The following is a 16,214-nucleotide window of genomic DNA, read 5'->3' on the forward strand; positions in this document are numbered from 1 at the left end:
TTTTAAAACTGAAGCTACTATAGGTTTCGCAGAAAGACTAAATGTGCGAGAAAGTGTTTATAATGATGATGTATATATTCCAAGGTTAAGATATTTATCTATTGTCATTTGGCAGCAGCCTGAAAAAAATCATTTGCATTCTATAAATCATTTGAAGTAAATAAAAAATCTAATATTTAAAACGAAAACTGTGGTTGTGCTGCTTTGTCTTGTCAAAAAAATTGTAAAACTAAAAATTAATTTCGACTATCGCAACATCATATAAGTTGCATCATAATTCGAATTCTGTTAGTTCAAACCAACAAAGACAAGAACTAAACGTGTGGTACTAACTACCAAAAGTTTTCGTAAAAAAAATAACAAAAAAAACATTTTTCAAAAATAAATAAAACGAAAAAATAACATTTTTGTAAAATAAATAAATTTTCGAAAGTGCATTCCCAGTTCGATGTGGTCTAAAAAAAGTATTAATTTAAAAATAAATTAAAGTGACTGAGTTTTGTGGTCGCGCTGTCGCGGATATAATAAATTGGATAGCAGCTGTGTGGTCAGAGCTTGTTTTGTGGTTGAACAGTCGTAGTGTGTGTTTGGTGGTCTGTGCAAGATGACGATCGGAGAATCAACTGAGGTATTTACCTATTTTTTCTTGGAGATTTTTTGGATTGCTTTAGTTTTATATAGGCATTTTGAAATGTGGTTATTATTTTTATTGGTTTAATTTATAGTTAATTAATTTATGGTATAGTTGTGATTTTTTTTTAAATCTGATTGTAAGTTTTAGAGTATAATGTATTGAAAAAAAATGTAATCATTCGGAATAAAGAATTAGGAGTAAAAAATATCTTTTGACAATAATAATTATCATTATTGCATAATTAATAAAATATCTGACCTCAGTTTGCGGTAGTTAAATAAAACTACAAAAATATTTTTCTCAATTAGCAAGATGTGACTGTCAAATAGAGAATACTATACAAAAAAAATAACTGCTTTTTTTCATTATTTTTTTTTGCTTCTTCCAGTTACAATACCCGGACTTCAAATATTCGCTGAACTCGAGTAAAGTGCTGAACATAAGAGATGGTGATTTGGAAAAAGTATTAAAAGCGTACAATGTCACTACCAGTGGTTTGGATGAAATGGTTGCGAGTATCAGGGAGTGGTACGAAAAACAACCCCATTTACCGCAGGGACAATTACGTGAGTACCTATTTAAATATATTTAAATAGATAGAAAAGGCTAATACTTTTGAGTATACCACTGTTAGTCAAAGCCCTTTTTTCTTATAATTATTATAGTTATTAATTATTAGTGCGGTGCTCTATCATTGAGTCGTTCGTGGGTTCGATTACGGGAAAAAGGTGGACCAATCGTAAATGTTAACTTTAATCCAATCGTATTTTCGAATTATTTGCTTCATAATTATGTCACTTTATAATGAAATAAAATACCATATCGGTAATAAAAAGAATGAAAATCTTGCTGAATATTTGAAAGAGCTAATGATAGTCATAGGCTATCATTAACTCCTTAGAATGTATAGGAAAGGTTCCGTCTCCTTTAATTATTGGGACTCCATCAAATTATATTATTGCGTATTGTCCTGTATTAATTGTGTGACTCATAGAAATTGAATAAAGACATACAAAAAACATAATAAAGAATGTACGTAAATACCAATCCTCAGACGAAGTAATTAGACCTACAAAAACCAAAGTCAATGAAACAATATTTATATAAGATACATCTGCAGTCCAACTACTTAATAGAGAGTCTTGTGTGCAAGGTTCACGCCTGAAGAATGTATACTCTAAATTCTCAATTTCGAGCATCAGTGACCCACGGGTTTATAGAGACCTGTTTGATATACATAATTATTTATTTTAGAAAAAGACCAAAATATTTATTATAACCTGGATAAATCTTTCATGCCAAGGCTCTAAGGTGTCGGACTATAAGCTAAATAACTAAAATGTATTAGACTACCTCAATAGAAATGATCATGAAATTACTTCGGTTGGCATTGCAAGAAAAAATATTGTGAAAGAAGAAAACATTGACTAGGCGACCTCCGGTTAAATAAGATAATATTAGGAAATTCTTTGTTTGATTTATTATTTCAAGGATTTATAAGCCAGGGTTTAAAGTAAGACTTAAACTAAACCTACAAAACGAACTGCTTGTGGTATGGTGTAGTATGGTCTCGAGTAGTCTTGACCTTTAGACCCTTAGAGACTAGACTCTTGGAGTTTTAAACTTGGTGCTGCTATAAGTGACCTTTATTCATGGCAAAAGTAAAAACTATATGAAAGAAGATTTTATCTTTAACCGTATTATTCCTGGACAAGATTTTTCCCCTGAAATGAAAGGAAGGATTAAGCAGGTTCCAGTCAAAAATATTTTTTGTTATTCTAAGTGCCCAAGTACAGTGTATACAGTACGCACGATTCTCTTTTTTTCTTGAAAAAAGATCTTGCACGTAGATCAATTTACAATATGGGATACCACAAGGTAAAATCTAGGGCCTATTTTATAATTCTTTAATACCCTCCGATATTAATCTATTTGACAGCAACGACAATGATTTGAGCTCATTATGGCGACAACCATTGTCTTCTATTGGACTTGGGTTGAATAATGAACGCGTAGACGCTATAAAAGGTATCGGAACTGTCAATGGTGGAGGATATTGGATGATTGAAGGTGCATCGAAAATAGCACAGGACAAATGTTACCAGTAGTATATTAGGATTTTGTAGTAAATGATTGATGTGATAGATGTAAGAAAATCTTGTTGTATTAAATTATTTGACTATAAGTCGAGATTAAGACAGCATTCAACGTAATTTTGTTATTGAATTAAATATTCTACATGTGAAGCGGCTAAATAGGTTCTATGTGGTAGGTATTATCAAACAAACTTTTAATAATTAGTATCATTAGTGAGGATAAGGATCCACTTACGCGATCGACTTGTGGAATGTTTAGCAGTTGCGTGAAAATCAGTACTTTTGAATAAAATGTAAACTGGTTTCATCACAAGGTTAAGGACGACATTTCTGTTCTGTACTTCTGGTAATTATATTCTATTTTCGTAGCTCATTATAATTAAATAAATAGTGTCGGCATTTTGTTTTGCAATAACTGTTTGTATTGTAATCGGAAATGTATTTAATATGCACTTTGAAGTTCGCTAGTTCTAGAAGGTATTACGGAGCTATTTTAATTACAATTATTTTAGTTTTGTTTTTATATCTATTTATCTACATATGACTCTGTGGTGTCGGTAGAGTATACAATTGCTGATCACGGGGTCTCGGATTCGATTCCCAAGTTGGGACAAAATAAGCTGGATTACATGGAACTAACATTGTTTATGGACTGCTTTTCCTGGGGTCTCGGGTTCGATTCCCAGATGGGGAAAAATAGGCTAAAGGCACATAGGACTAACATTTTTAAAGGTGAAATGTGGATGTATTTCACACAACTCTGTCTATATTTTAAGGATCCTTTCGGTTATAACATACTTGATATTATGTATGTATAGCTATATACTAAATCGAATCAATTACTGATCAAAAGATTATATTATTATTATGCTGAAGTTTACTAGTATCAAGATATTTTATTTTGGAAAGTCCATGACGTAGGACAAAACCGTACGAAGCCGGAACAAGTCGATAGTAGGTTATAATTCATAGCGTTCGTGACGTCAGAGGTCATGAGGAAAATATTAGAAAAAATAATAACCTTAAAATGTAAATTAAGTAACGGGTTTATGTGACGTTGCAAAGGTTTAGTTACTTATTTATTTAGTAGTAAATATTTTATTTGTTATATAAATAAATAAATATTAACGTATAAATGGATATAACGAATGACTTAGCCGACTTTGATAAAAGGAAGAGATTCTTAAAGTGATTTGTATTTTTTTGTACCTATGTACCAATTTTGTTGGTTCCTTTTTGTTTCAAAGCGGTGCTGCCTATATGGTCCTTGCTCTTATTTCACTCTTGAAAAAGCGTTATATTGATAATATGACTATTAAATAATGTGCAAGTAAACCTTGTAAATCATGGAAAGGAACTACAAAAAAGAGGAAGGAAAGTCAGTAGGCTTTGTTAACACGCGATCTAATGATTTATGAATTGTGACGTCATTTTATTGTTTACTGATTCATAATTACCATTCGTGAGAATTTTCTCCTTAGTAGTCGAGATTAAAAGGCTGAGAGAGAGACATAGTTTTGACCCGTGGGTTCACGTGTGTGTGTGTGTGTGTGTATATTTTAAGAAACTATTTCCGAGAATCCGAAATTCTATCTACAAACATTATTGGAAACTACTCATTGGAAAACTTGAAAAATTTGTCTGTTTGAGTGTCATTATATCACGAAAAAACGTCTGAATCTATTTCAATTTTTTGAGAAAGGAATCAGGAGAAGATTTAAGATATTAAAATCTATAAACTTATTTCTGCGGGCGGAACCACGTAAACCAGATAGTCAGAATAGTTAGTTTTGAAGAATTTAACATAATTTAATGTTCGTAATAATTAATATTAATTATGAAGGGCATTGACTTTAACCTACTGCAAAAAGTGTCAACGCACTTTGAAACTTCCGGTTTTTTTACAAGTTATTTTGATAATTTTGTAGGTCGGTCAGTTTTTTTAACTTGTATATAGGAACTAGTTTTATCCAGTAGCTCGATTCTCTACTACTATCGACTACCGACAACCGAACTGTCATCGAGAAAGGAGATCATCCACGCTCCATACATTTTTGGGCCTTTTTTCAAAGTGCCGGCCAACAAAAAAAAGTGGCATGTATCGATAGAGCTAGCCATTTGAAGCAATAATTAGTATGGCACGAAACCGGTAGGATCGCTTTGAACCGAGTTATACAGGTTTGAAGATTCATAATATTCAAACATTAATTAATTTCTGTAAGTGCTGTGAAACATAAAATAATGATTGATTTTGCTAGAATTAACTATCTAAAGCAAACGACCACTCTGAAGTTGATTTAAGGTCGTAAGCACACGTATCAACTCGGAAACGGGTCGTCACCGTATCAACTCGAGCTCATCAGTATTATTTGTATGTAATTCCCTACTGTAACACACTTATCGGAATCGTTATGTGATCGCCCCGGCTCACGACCATAGGAGTGGTTCGTATGCGCATTATGCATACACCAGCACCCAGGGTGGAGTGCAGGACTATGTGCAAATTCCGATAGAAGGGCGGGCATACCTTCTAAACCGCAACATGTGTCCTCATAACAAGGGCCCTCATCACAAATGGTGCCCGAAGCACAAAATATTGTTCCACATGCCGATGAGTCGGACATAACAACCCAACGGCAACACTCTAGGTGACCTCTTACCTAGACGATGGTTTGATAGTTGCACACAATCGAGGGTGCGGCCCCTTGGGTTCGCTAAGGGAGGATGCGCTGACCTTGCGCTAGTCGCCAGTGACCAGTCCAGTTGCGACGCATTGAGGCGCCGGGGGAATCAAACTCGCACCTAAGAGGCCGCACCCTCGATTGTGTGCAACTATCAAACCATCGTCTAGGTAAGAGGTCACCTAGAGTGTTGCCGTTGGGTTGTTATGTCCGACTCATCGGCATGTGGAACAATATTTTGTGCTTCGGGCACCATTTGTGATGAGGGCCCTTGTTATGAGGACACATGTTGCGGTTTAGAAGGTATGCCCGCCCTTCTATCGGAATTTGCACATAGTCCTGCACTCCACCCTGGGTGCTGGTGTATGCATAATGCGCATACGAACCACTCCTATGGTCGTGAGCCGGGGCGATCACATAACGATTCCGATAAGTGTGTTACAGTAGGGAATTACATACAAATAATACTGATGAGCTCGAGTTGATACGGTGACGACCCGTTTCCGAGTTGATACGTGTGCTTACGACCTTAAATCAACTTCAGAGTGGTCGTTTGCTTTAGATAGTTAATTCTAGCAAAATCAATCATTATTTTATGTTTCACAGCACTTACAGAAATTAATTAATGTTTGAATATTATGAATCTTCAAACCTGTATAACTCGGTTCAAAGCGATCCTACCGGTTTCGTGCCATACTAACTATTGCTTCAAATGGCTAGCTCTATCGATACATGCCACTTTTTTTTGTTGGCCGGCACTTTGAAAAAAGGCCCAAAATGGATGATCTCCTTTTGTATGAAAATCTGATCAGCGCCTCTGACGGGTGTCGTAGGAAACATTTTGGAAATACATTCTAAATGTCAAATGTCGATAGCTAGCCGGTTGTCGGTAGTCGATAGTGGCAGAGAATCGAGGTACAGTTTAAGTGTTAAGTATAGGATTAATCATAGTCTAGTCATGTTTTGTCGAATGGTTGACCGACTGACCGTAGTAGATGCTATTTCTTAGGGTATTTTTTCTGTCAAATACAGTTTTGGATAATCAGTGTCGTTTATTATTTTGATACGGGCTTGGCTTAAAATTAACATATTCAAATAGTAATAAATTTGTTTGAAGTAAAATATGGGATGTATATTTTGTGACATATGAAAATAAATCTAAAACTAAATAGTTTATTGATTTTTTATTGACTTATCTTCAAAACTTTATTTTTAACTTACGAACAAACCAACGAACAAAATCGTTTTCGTCCTTCATTATGTTTTCTCTAAACTGATATTTTGGAACCAGTAACAATGCGATCTACAAGAACACGGTAAATTGCATTAATTAAAAGTATTTCTTTGAATTTACATGAAACTCAGAAGTCCAGTGACAAACAAAAATTTTCCTCCATAGTTCTCTTGAAAGAAGTAAAAACACAAAGCAAGGAAGTAATCAATATTCACAATTATTGCACCATTTCTCAGACCTTGAAAATCACAATTAATCAGATCATGCAAAACAATTAATTCAGTGCGGAAAAACGGCCGATACTATTTACTGCCTCCCACGTTGCAATTATTTGTTCTTCTCGCAGCATTTTTACCATTGGACTACTGCATCTTTATAATAAGCCAGCTAACGTGTAATTTGGGTATAATTTGAAGTTATTGTGCGAAATGTACAAATTTCTGAACGAAATGTAAAAAAAATCGAATTCAAAATGCATTATTTTGACTTTAACTATGACCATGTAGAATTTCATTAGAACAGGTTTTTGGTTTATCCATAAAAGCGTAACACATAATAATATGTAGAGCATCACATTTCTAATATTCGTATGAAATATTTTTCCACAGTAATGTATTTTAAACCAATATTTACTTTGGTTTCAGATGATCGTATGATTATCGGCCACCTATTGACTCGTGGCTTCAGCGTTGAGCAGGCTAAAGAAAAGATCGACAACTACTTCGCTGCAAGGCATCGTATGCCAGACATCCTTGGCAACTGGGAGCCTATACCTGCTAACACTGAGAAATACCTGAAGCAAGGATACTGGATTATACCACCTTTCAGGACTCCAGAAAACCATAGGGTTGTGATTTTCAGGTAGATTTAATTCTTTTTTAACTTTTAGCAGAATCTCTTGTTAGCTTGCCTATTTCTGTGTCCTACTACTATGCAAAGCCCCATGCATTTTCAGTCCCTTTGGTCGTTTGTTGGTGTTAAAAAACAAAATACAGTAAGAGAAGACATGTCCTAGTTCCTTACGTATCTAAATGAACGTAAAATAGTTCTTAAAGGAACGATAAGGTCCTCAACCTTACAGTATTTTGAACTCAATGTATTTTATTGTAGGTAAAAATCTAGACCTACTCGAGAAACGTTTTGAGTTCGAACCTTCGAAAATTTGAGTGGGAGGCGATTACAAAGATAAAAAATATGATTACTTTATTTATTGTTAATCTGGTATTTCCATTTTTTGTTCGAACAAAATTTTATTCCCTGCGGTAGGCCCAAAAAGGTATTGAAAAACAAAAATGAGTACTAGATAAAAGGAAAAAACCACCTGGTCATATTTCTTTTTTACCAGTCACCAGTTAACCTTTGCTAATTTATGATCCAATTTTACAAGCAAAAAAACCCTTTAAAGTACCAAATAGGAAATATAAAAATGCTTTGTTCATTCAGTAATATGGTCTACAAAATGTGGTTGGTTTATTTAAATTTAAAACTAGATTTTGCTTGCGACTTTGCCGACATAATATTATTCCTCGCATCTTTTTTTAGGTTCCAAAAATAGTGATTTCTGCCATCTCTCACTATCATACCCTCTACTTGGTGACTGCTTCAAAAGCAAGGCACATCTCCTTCTTTGGGTCTAACCTCAAAAAAGTGAGGTGATCAGGAAGAGATTTTTTCTGTCTTTTTCATCAAACCACTTATATGTAGATGGCATGGTTTTTCAGTGTCAAACCACATTATCTTACCATGTGTATTTTCAAAAGGCATATCTTCTTTTTCAAAGAAAAAAACATCCTTTGAACTTGAGAACAATTAGGTGTAGTTTTATATGCTGACATGCAATCCAAAATAGTTTTGATCTTACCCTTAGATTTTGTTTTTACCGGTGGGAAAAGACGGCAAATATGATTAAGGTTAAGAAAATACGTACAAACTAACAAAATTTATTCCCCTTATAATATTTCTATAGACAAAACGGTCAGAACTTTACGATAACAGGTTTTCCCTCCACCTAAAATTGAAGCTATCACTCGTTTATTTATTCAACAATTTATCGTTTCTGGCTTATTATTCTGCTCTATTCAGAGTAAAATTTATGTTATAGGCCTTTGAGATGAGTTTAGTTGCTAGCTACAAAGTAAATTATGTAATAGACTCACTTTATTGTGCTACATTTTCTGTAGAAGATGCAAATAAAGCTGCATCAATAAACATACAATTTTTGATGCTTGAATTAGAAGCAAAATGTAGGTATTCTTTGGTTCATTTTGAAAGTTAACTTCAATTATTATTATAATATAAATATCATTATGAATTACTGACTTCATCTCACGTCTTTGTGTGTGTTAAATTTCCCGTGATAATAAGTGTTCTAAGTGTTAATCCAGGTTTTAAACAATATGGTATACTACATTTCATTAATTTTTTTGCGCGAAAGAGTACCGTACGTATTCACACAATATTAGTAGGAAATCTTTTAGATTATTATTGGTCTTTTTGTTGTTTCGGAAGATTAAAACCTACTGTATCTTAGTCACCCTTCACTTAACACCTTCCAACTACATAATTAAGCAGAGCGATTGTAATCATTAGGTACTGTACTTAACTATAAATAATTTTAATCTTGCATCGGGTATTTTTGATATTTCCCGATGTCCTTCGTATTTTCAAAAAATCCTTTCTATTCGAGCCCCTGACATTACAAGTTACATTCTAAATAACTTGATGCCTCTTGCTTTAATGACTGTAGGTAAACATAAATGTAGTTTCTTTTTTTTTGTATTTATCGTATGGTTAGTGGTCAACCTAGTGTCAAAGTTGTTCAAGCCGCCCGAAGACCTTTGACATGACTTAACGACTGTTATCTTATTGATAACAACCGGGACAGACTTTTTATTAGCACGGAGACGCTCCGTTCAAATACCACTAAGCGGCCACCCATCTATGGAATGTCCGCACCAAGGTTGCTTAACCCACTTATCCTTTACCGACCGATGAGTGCAACTAGCCACGAGCGCTTTAATTCGTATGTAGTTGTATTAACTGGAATAATTTTACGTACTTTTTTAGTTTTATTTTATTAACGGTTGAAGAACTTCGTATTATATTTTAACTGTAATACGTCTGGTTTAAGAAATAACCAATGACCTTTTCGTTCCTCGAGACATGAAGTAGTTGCAATGTTTTTTTTGTTAATAAAGATGTGCGATGAACACAATACTATTGCTTAACAATACCTTTATTGTATGAATTACTTCAATAAAATTACAAATGCGCACGTCCGTTACGCTTTTACGGAAAACCGCTGAACTGATTTTGAAGATATTGATGAACGGAGATTAAAATATAGGCTACTTATTTATGCGACCAGGAGCTCATCTATACTAATATTATAAAGCTGAAGAGTTTGTTTGTTTGAACGCGCTAATTCCAGAAACTACGGTTCCGATTTGAAAAATTCTTTCAGTGTTAGATAGCCCATTTATCGAGGAAGGCTATAGGCTATATATCATCACGCTACGGCCAATAGAAGCAGAGTAGCAGTAAAAAATGTTACAAAAACGGGGAAAATTTTGAACCATTCCCTGTTATGTGACGCAAGCGAAGTTGCGCGGGTCAGCTATAAGTCATGAAAAGAAACCCATATCTGTTCCACTGCTAGAAAAGGGTCTCCTGAATGAGAGATCGGGTTAGATCTTCAGCTGGCCACGCAAGCCGAGTGGGATTGACGACTTTGGATTGCATCAAGCGCTGTTAGGCATGCAAGGTTCAATAACGACATTTTTCTTCGCTTGTAGAGTACTAATTTTAAAATAGTGAAATAAAATATTAAACTCAGACCAATTAACAATACCATGAACATCTTATTTCATCGATATTTGACACTGGCTCGTAAGGAATTCGGTCACTTGTGAATATTTTAAAACATTTCAGAGGTTGTTTCCTCCTTGTAGAAGCTACGCTGTAATTGAAACTGCATTGTGATACGACAAGTGGTTAAACCAATAACTTAAACAATATATGAAATTTAAATAGTACCAATTAAATATGATTTAATTATCTTTATCCTATAATAAAGTGTTTTAACGCCTTTCAAATTACACAGAGCTGTGCGTTTTGATGCAACAAGCCATTCACTTTTATGGATGTTTCTTATTAGCTACAATAAAATGATGAATATTAAAATATTTTCCTCCAAGTCTGTTTGTATTGCTTTCCAGACCTATCTTACAAGAATGACTATTGAAAATAATATGATCATGACTATTTATTAAACGATTTAATATTTACTTTTTTTTAACCCTTTTATGTCCCACTGCTGGGCAATGGTTTTCTACCGTAATCAGGAATAGACCTTGAGTCCACCACGCTGGCTAATTGCGAGTTGGGGACTTTGCATACCTCCAAGAACCGTTTATTTACTTCAATGAACATATAATATTTCCTACACGTCTAAATATTAGACAGCTGCCTTTTTTTTTTTCGTCAGGAAAATGCATTACTGCATGTCCCGCTCCAGATTAGACAGCTGCCTACCAAAGATGTAGGCAGATGTCAAATACCATGCATGATTTTATAAATAATAAAAAATATCTGCCTTAATTTCAGAATTCTTAACCCCGAGATGGTTGTCCTCGACGCAGCTAGGATCGGTTTCATGATGAGTGACTACAGACTGTTCAACGAGACTTCGCAAGGCGACCACTGGATCTTCGACTTAAGCCTGGCCACTCTTAGCCATGTTATCCAGTTCAATCCGCTGTTGATTTCTAAGATCTACTATCATATTACGGTGAGTAAAAAAATCATAACGAGTTGAGCCGAATATTACTCAAATTCCGATCTTTAAAGTTTAGTCGATAGAGAGTCAATCTATTAAGAATTAAGTGTTTATCACTTTCGCATTGTCTTTAATCTTTTGTGACATTTGTATTCTTGAAACGAATAATTTTGGGGTTTTGTTAAAGTTGCAAATTAAAAAAGGTAAAGGTAGATAGGACTCGACACTGTAGTACAACAGATTAGTAGAGAATTCAAATAAATTCATTCATGAATCAAAATATTGCTAAAGGCAGTAAATTAAATTACATTATCTACAAATCAATAATTATGCAATAGCGCCAAGATAAATCGCTCCTGATCTTTGAAAAGCTTTTTCCAATATGATAACAAAAGATGGAACAATTTTTGAAGATAAAATGGCCGTTTTAAGTTTCATTAATGGGAAAAGAATAATTTATTTTAGTAAAGATCCTGTTGTATCTCTAGGCAAAAGAAATCTATAGGCACCATTAAAATAAATAGCCAGAGCAAAATTCTTAGGTAATTCTAAACAGGTTTTTTTGAAAAATGATAGAATTTTTATTGATTCTCATTTTGTCACCATATGCCCAACAATATGGTAAACCAGAAAAACTGTCAAAAACCGGTTTAACTGAAATAAAACACCAGTTCTTATTTGAATATACTTTGGACTCTAAAATAGATACATTTTGAAGTATCTTAATTAATCTTTTTAGTGGATCAATAACCAGTTAATGTTGTTAATTAGTAATCATGACACGTCAAAGGTTGATAAAATACTTTTATTTCCTCCAGGTGTGGTTTTTTGTTGGTCGGATATACTCATTGTTAATGAGTATTCATTGATTCAAATTATACTTTGCTGAATAAAATTGACTTATGTATAAACTTGGATATGATTTTTGTTATGTCAGTATTTTTAAGTAGACGAGAGAAACATATTTTATTTTGTATGTTTTTAATCTCCATGAAAAATAAAATATTTTCCTGTTGCACTATCAAGTGACTGCTAGTCACTAGGTCTTGGGTTCGGTGTCCTGGATCTGGTAAAGTCATAGAAAACATCAATGCTGTTATCTATGTTGAAGTGGTATATTGCATTTTTCTTAACAACAGTTTTAATAACTAGATCAACTAATACTTTTATTTTGTATGTATTTCAAACACCTATTCTTTAAAATTAAGGGTTTAATTTCTGTCGGGTTAAATTATGTTTCCTTCACATAAGGAATTTCTAAAGAATCACTTTCATAAAATCAATGTAAACCATACCAAAACCTCCATACTTATCAAAACCTTGTTTCTTCCACAGTCATGTTACGCGCTCAAACTGAAAGGCATACATCTAGTAAACGTGCCCAGTTTCGCTCACTCCGTCCTGGCGCTCCTCAAGAAGATCATGAAGGAGAAGCACGTGTCCCGCCTGCATCTATATGATAGTTTTGACAAGATCTTCAATGTACTGCCAAGAGATGTGTTCCCTAATGATATTGGTGGCACTTCCAACCTCACTTGCCAGGATGTTGCAGGTAAGATTATATCATAATTCTGTAGAAATAAGGAGATTTATTGTGGAATGCCTGACGTTTTGGCGTTAGTTATGTGTGGTTAACTGACTGGTAAAGAATTTCATTTGACAGTGGTACAGTTTGTATGTAGAAAATCTTTTTACGGAGGTCACAAATATCGCCCTCATGCACATTTGGCCACCGTGGTGGAGTCAAGGTATCCCTCTCTCATTACGGGAGGAAACCCTTGCCCAATAGTGGGACATTAAAGGTTTAAATTAATATTTCTATTTTTTTAAAAGTATTTGTAAATGCTCCGGGTCTCGGCTGGTGACTAAACACTTAATAACAACTGTGACGCAAAACAGAGCTCTCGTAATTTTAACTCATTATATTATTATGTACAAGTTCCGCTTCAATAAGGAGACTAGTTCGAAGGACTATAATCATATAGATCACGGATACGTGTTAACTGTTAGTTATGTCGTCAGGTTAAACCGGTACTATTATCTTTTTAGTACGTCACTAACTATGCTAGTTTTACCAGTTAACGACATTATTGTATGAATTATCTTTCGGAGATTTTTTTGAATGGTTTACGGTCATTCGGTAAAATGCCAAAAAATACAGGCAGACCTATGTTTATAATAAGAGTTTTCTAAATCATATCTGTCATTCCTAGGCTTCATTACTTTCCCAAAACGTAACTGAGTTGCATGCTTGAATAAGGCTGTGCCCTATTAGTCTGTAGTGGTATAAATAAAAGTTTCACTGGGCGGGAACTTAAAGAAAATCAGACATCGTCGCTAACTTTCCTTTTAAGAATTATATTATATTAAATCTATGTATATAAAAATGAAACCCGTTTTCCTTGGTCACGGCATCACGCGTGAATGGCTGGACCGATTTTACTAATTCTTTTTGTGTTGTATTTGTTATTATTAGGAGGAGGTTCTTATGGAAAAAAATATAAGAAATCTTTCAGAAATATAAAAAAATAGACATTTAATTTTGCCTATTTTAGGCGGTACGAAGTTCGCCGGGTCAGCTAGTATTATATATTTACTTACTTTTTAAACGACATCTTCAATAACTATTTTTTTCGTTACAGATACCTGGTACGAGACCCTTCAGTCAGACACATGGAAGGCGTTCTACAAACACCAATCTAAAACCTTCCAGACTGACGAGTCCAAAAGGATATCTTCCTCAAAGATAACTGACACATTCGGAGTAGAAGGATCTTTCAGAAAATTAGACTTAGACTAGCATATTCTTTAGTAATTAAATTAGATATTGTTTGGTAGGTTAGTTACGGTCGCAACCAGAAGCATTACTATTATGAAAACAAAGGATACTGATGAAAACACCCTAGATTCACAATTCATAATAAAAGTAGGACTGCTTGACCTGGACCCGTAGGCCCAAGGGAAACCAGTGGAGGCGGGGCAAAGATACCGATATTAAATAAATAAAAAATTAACCTTATCTAATGTGAATTAAAATGGCATGCCAAAATATAGATGCTGCTCGGCACACGCGTGTCTTTATGTTGCCATGCTTTAATACACATTTAATAGAAGTTAAAGTTTATTTTTAATTGATCTATTCTTACTTCTGGTTCTTAGTAGTTAGTTTTCGCCGCGCCTCCGCTGGTATTGCGTTAGGTTCTATGTCTTTCGGTCCTGACAAGTATTCTACCCGATAGTTGTTTACTTAACCTGGGAACTGATACTGAGATTTCGAGATCTGCAGCGTTACTTGTGTTTTTGATTGTGGCCGTTAGTATAAAAAATGACTGTAAAAATTAAAACTGTATAGTATGGGTAGGTACTGATTCAAACTGTTATCTTAAATAAGTTTATTATCCTATAGAATTACGATTTATATATGAACCTTAATAAGTTCAATCAACAAGTAACATTTTCATTTAAGTAATTTGTCAGTGCTGTAAATGAATATTTTTGTATCATGATAGAGATCTATACAACATTAAATCCTGTAATTGATTAAATTAACATAATGTTAATTTGCAATAAGCATCTTGCTATACAATGCATTAATAATAAGCTGTATCTGGTGATAATTTGCTCGTCTAAAGTTTAAAATATAGAGCAACTGTAGATTAAGTTTTAGCAATAGTTGTATATTTAACTGATTTAGTTTTAATGTAAAATTGAAGAGATTAAAAGCATGAGTGATACGTATTTTAAGATTTTGAATAAATGATCAATAAACAACTTTTTAAACTTTAACCTGTCATTTGATTTTTCGACGTTTGTCTTACCCTAGGAGTCAAGCTCGGACCCCTATAAAACAAACTGTTATGTTCTTCTACCAACACGCTAAATCTATACTAATATTATAAAGCTGAAGAGTTTGTTTGTTTGTTTGATTGTTTGTTTGTTTGTTTGTTTGTTTGTTTGTTTGTTTGAACGCGCTAATCTCGGGAACTACTGGTCCGATTTGAAAAATTCTTTCAGTGTTAGATAGCCCATTTATCGAGAAAGGCTATAGGCTACACATCATCACGCTACGACCAATAGGTGCAGAGTAACAGTGAAAAATGTTACAAAAACGGGGAAAATTATGATTATCTTAAGTGACGCAAGCGAAGTTGCGCGAGTCAGCTAGTTTCATATAAAATTGTTAAGTGGTTTAGTCGTGAAAACTTTACAGACGAACAGACAAAATTTCGAACGTTATATTCGTACATTCTTCATTTTAAGTGTGTTGTTGCTATGATTATTAAAAAGGCTCCATTTGACAGCTGAACGCTAATTTTAGATACATACATAATAATATACTTACATTATTCCTTTTCATGCAATATATTGAATTTAAAACAAACATTTCAAGACCTTTATAAAAAAAAACAATTTTACTCTAAAAGCATATGAATTTTAGTCAGATACCTGATCTTTTACGCGTATAAATTCTACAAAAATACATTTTGAAAATCATTTAATTTTACAGTCATGTTGATTCGGGTACTCAGTATTGGCTATATTGAAGAAGATTAAAACCAAAACATGCATCAAGATTGCATGTCTATGAACATTTTGAGGAGATCTTTCATGTTCTACCGAGGAAGATCTTTCATGTTCTACCGACCAACGTGTTCCCTAGAGATCTTGGTGGGACGTCTTCTCTAACATGTCAGGATATAGCTGGTGAGTATTAAAAATTATACCAATAGTATTTGATGGGCACAAAGCTTACCCTTTACAATTTTGACGCCATAGAATGTGCCTCGCGATA

The 16,214-nt window shown here is 34.0% G+C and overlaps 1 protein-coding gene across 1 annotated transcript; it reads left to right on the plus strand.

The window, feature by feature from the left end:
- Positions 1 to 290: 290 nt before the first annotated feature.
- On the plus strand, positions 291 to 15,193 carry LOC142981796 (alpha-tocopherol transfer protein-like). Its single transcript, XM_076127905.1, has 6 exons — positions 291 to 628; positions 1,023 to 1,200; positions 7,290 to 7,506; positions 11,251 to 11,434; positions 12,758 to 12,974; positions 14,065 to 15,193. The coding sequence occupies exons 1-6, from the start codon at positions 605 to 607 to the stop codon at positions 14,220 to 14,222; spliced, it is 978 nt and encodes a 325-aa protein (XP_075984020.1). The 5' UTR covers positions 291 to 604; the 3' UTR covers positions 14,223 to 15,193.
- Positions 15,194 to 16,214: the final 1,021 nt, after the last annotated feature.

Source organism: Anticarsia gemmatalis, chromosome 20, assembly GCF_050436995.1.
Source record: "Anticarsia gemmatalis isolate Benzon Research Colony breed Stoneville strain chromosome 20, ilAntGemm2 primary, whole genome shotgun sequence".
Taxonomy (NCBI): domain Eukaryota; kingdom Metazoa; phylum Arthropoda; class Insecta; order Lepidoptera; family Erebidae; genus Anticarsia; species Anticarsia gemmatalis.

Excerpts from the sequence above, each read along its gene's own strand:
- LOC142981796 (XM_076127905.1), top strand. The coding sequence starts at position 605 with ATGACGATCGGAGAATCAACTGAG. Across the intron at positions 1,201-7,289 it reads TTTACCGCAGGGACAATTAC|ATGATCGTATGATTATCGGC; the intron begins GTGAGTACCTAT and ends CTTTGGTTTCAG. Across the intron at positions 12,975-14,064 it reads CACTTGCCAGGATGTTGCAG|ATACCTGGTACGAGACCCTT; the intron begins GTAAGATTATAT and ends TTTTCGTTACAG.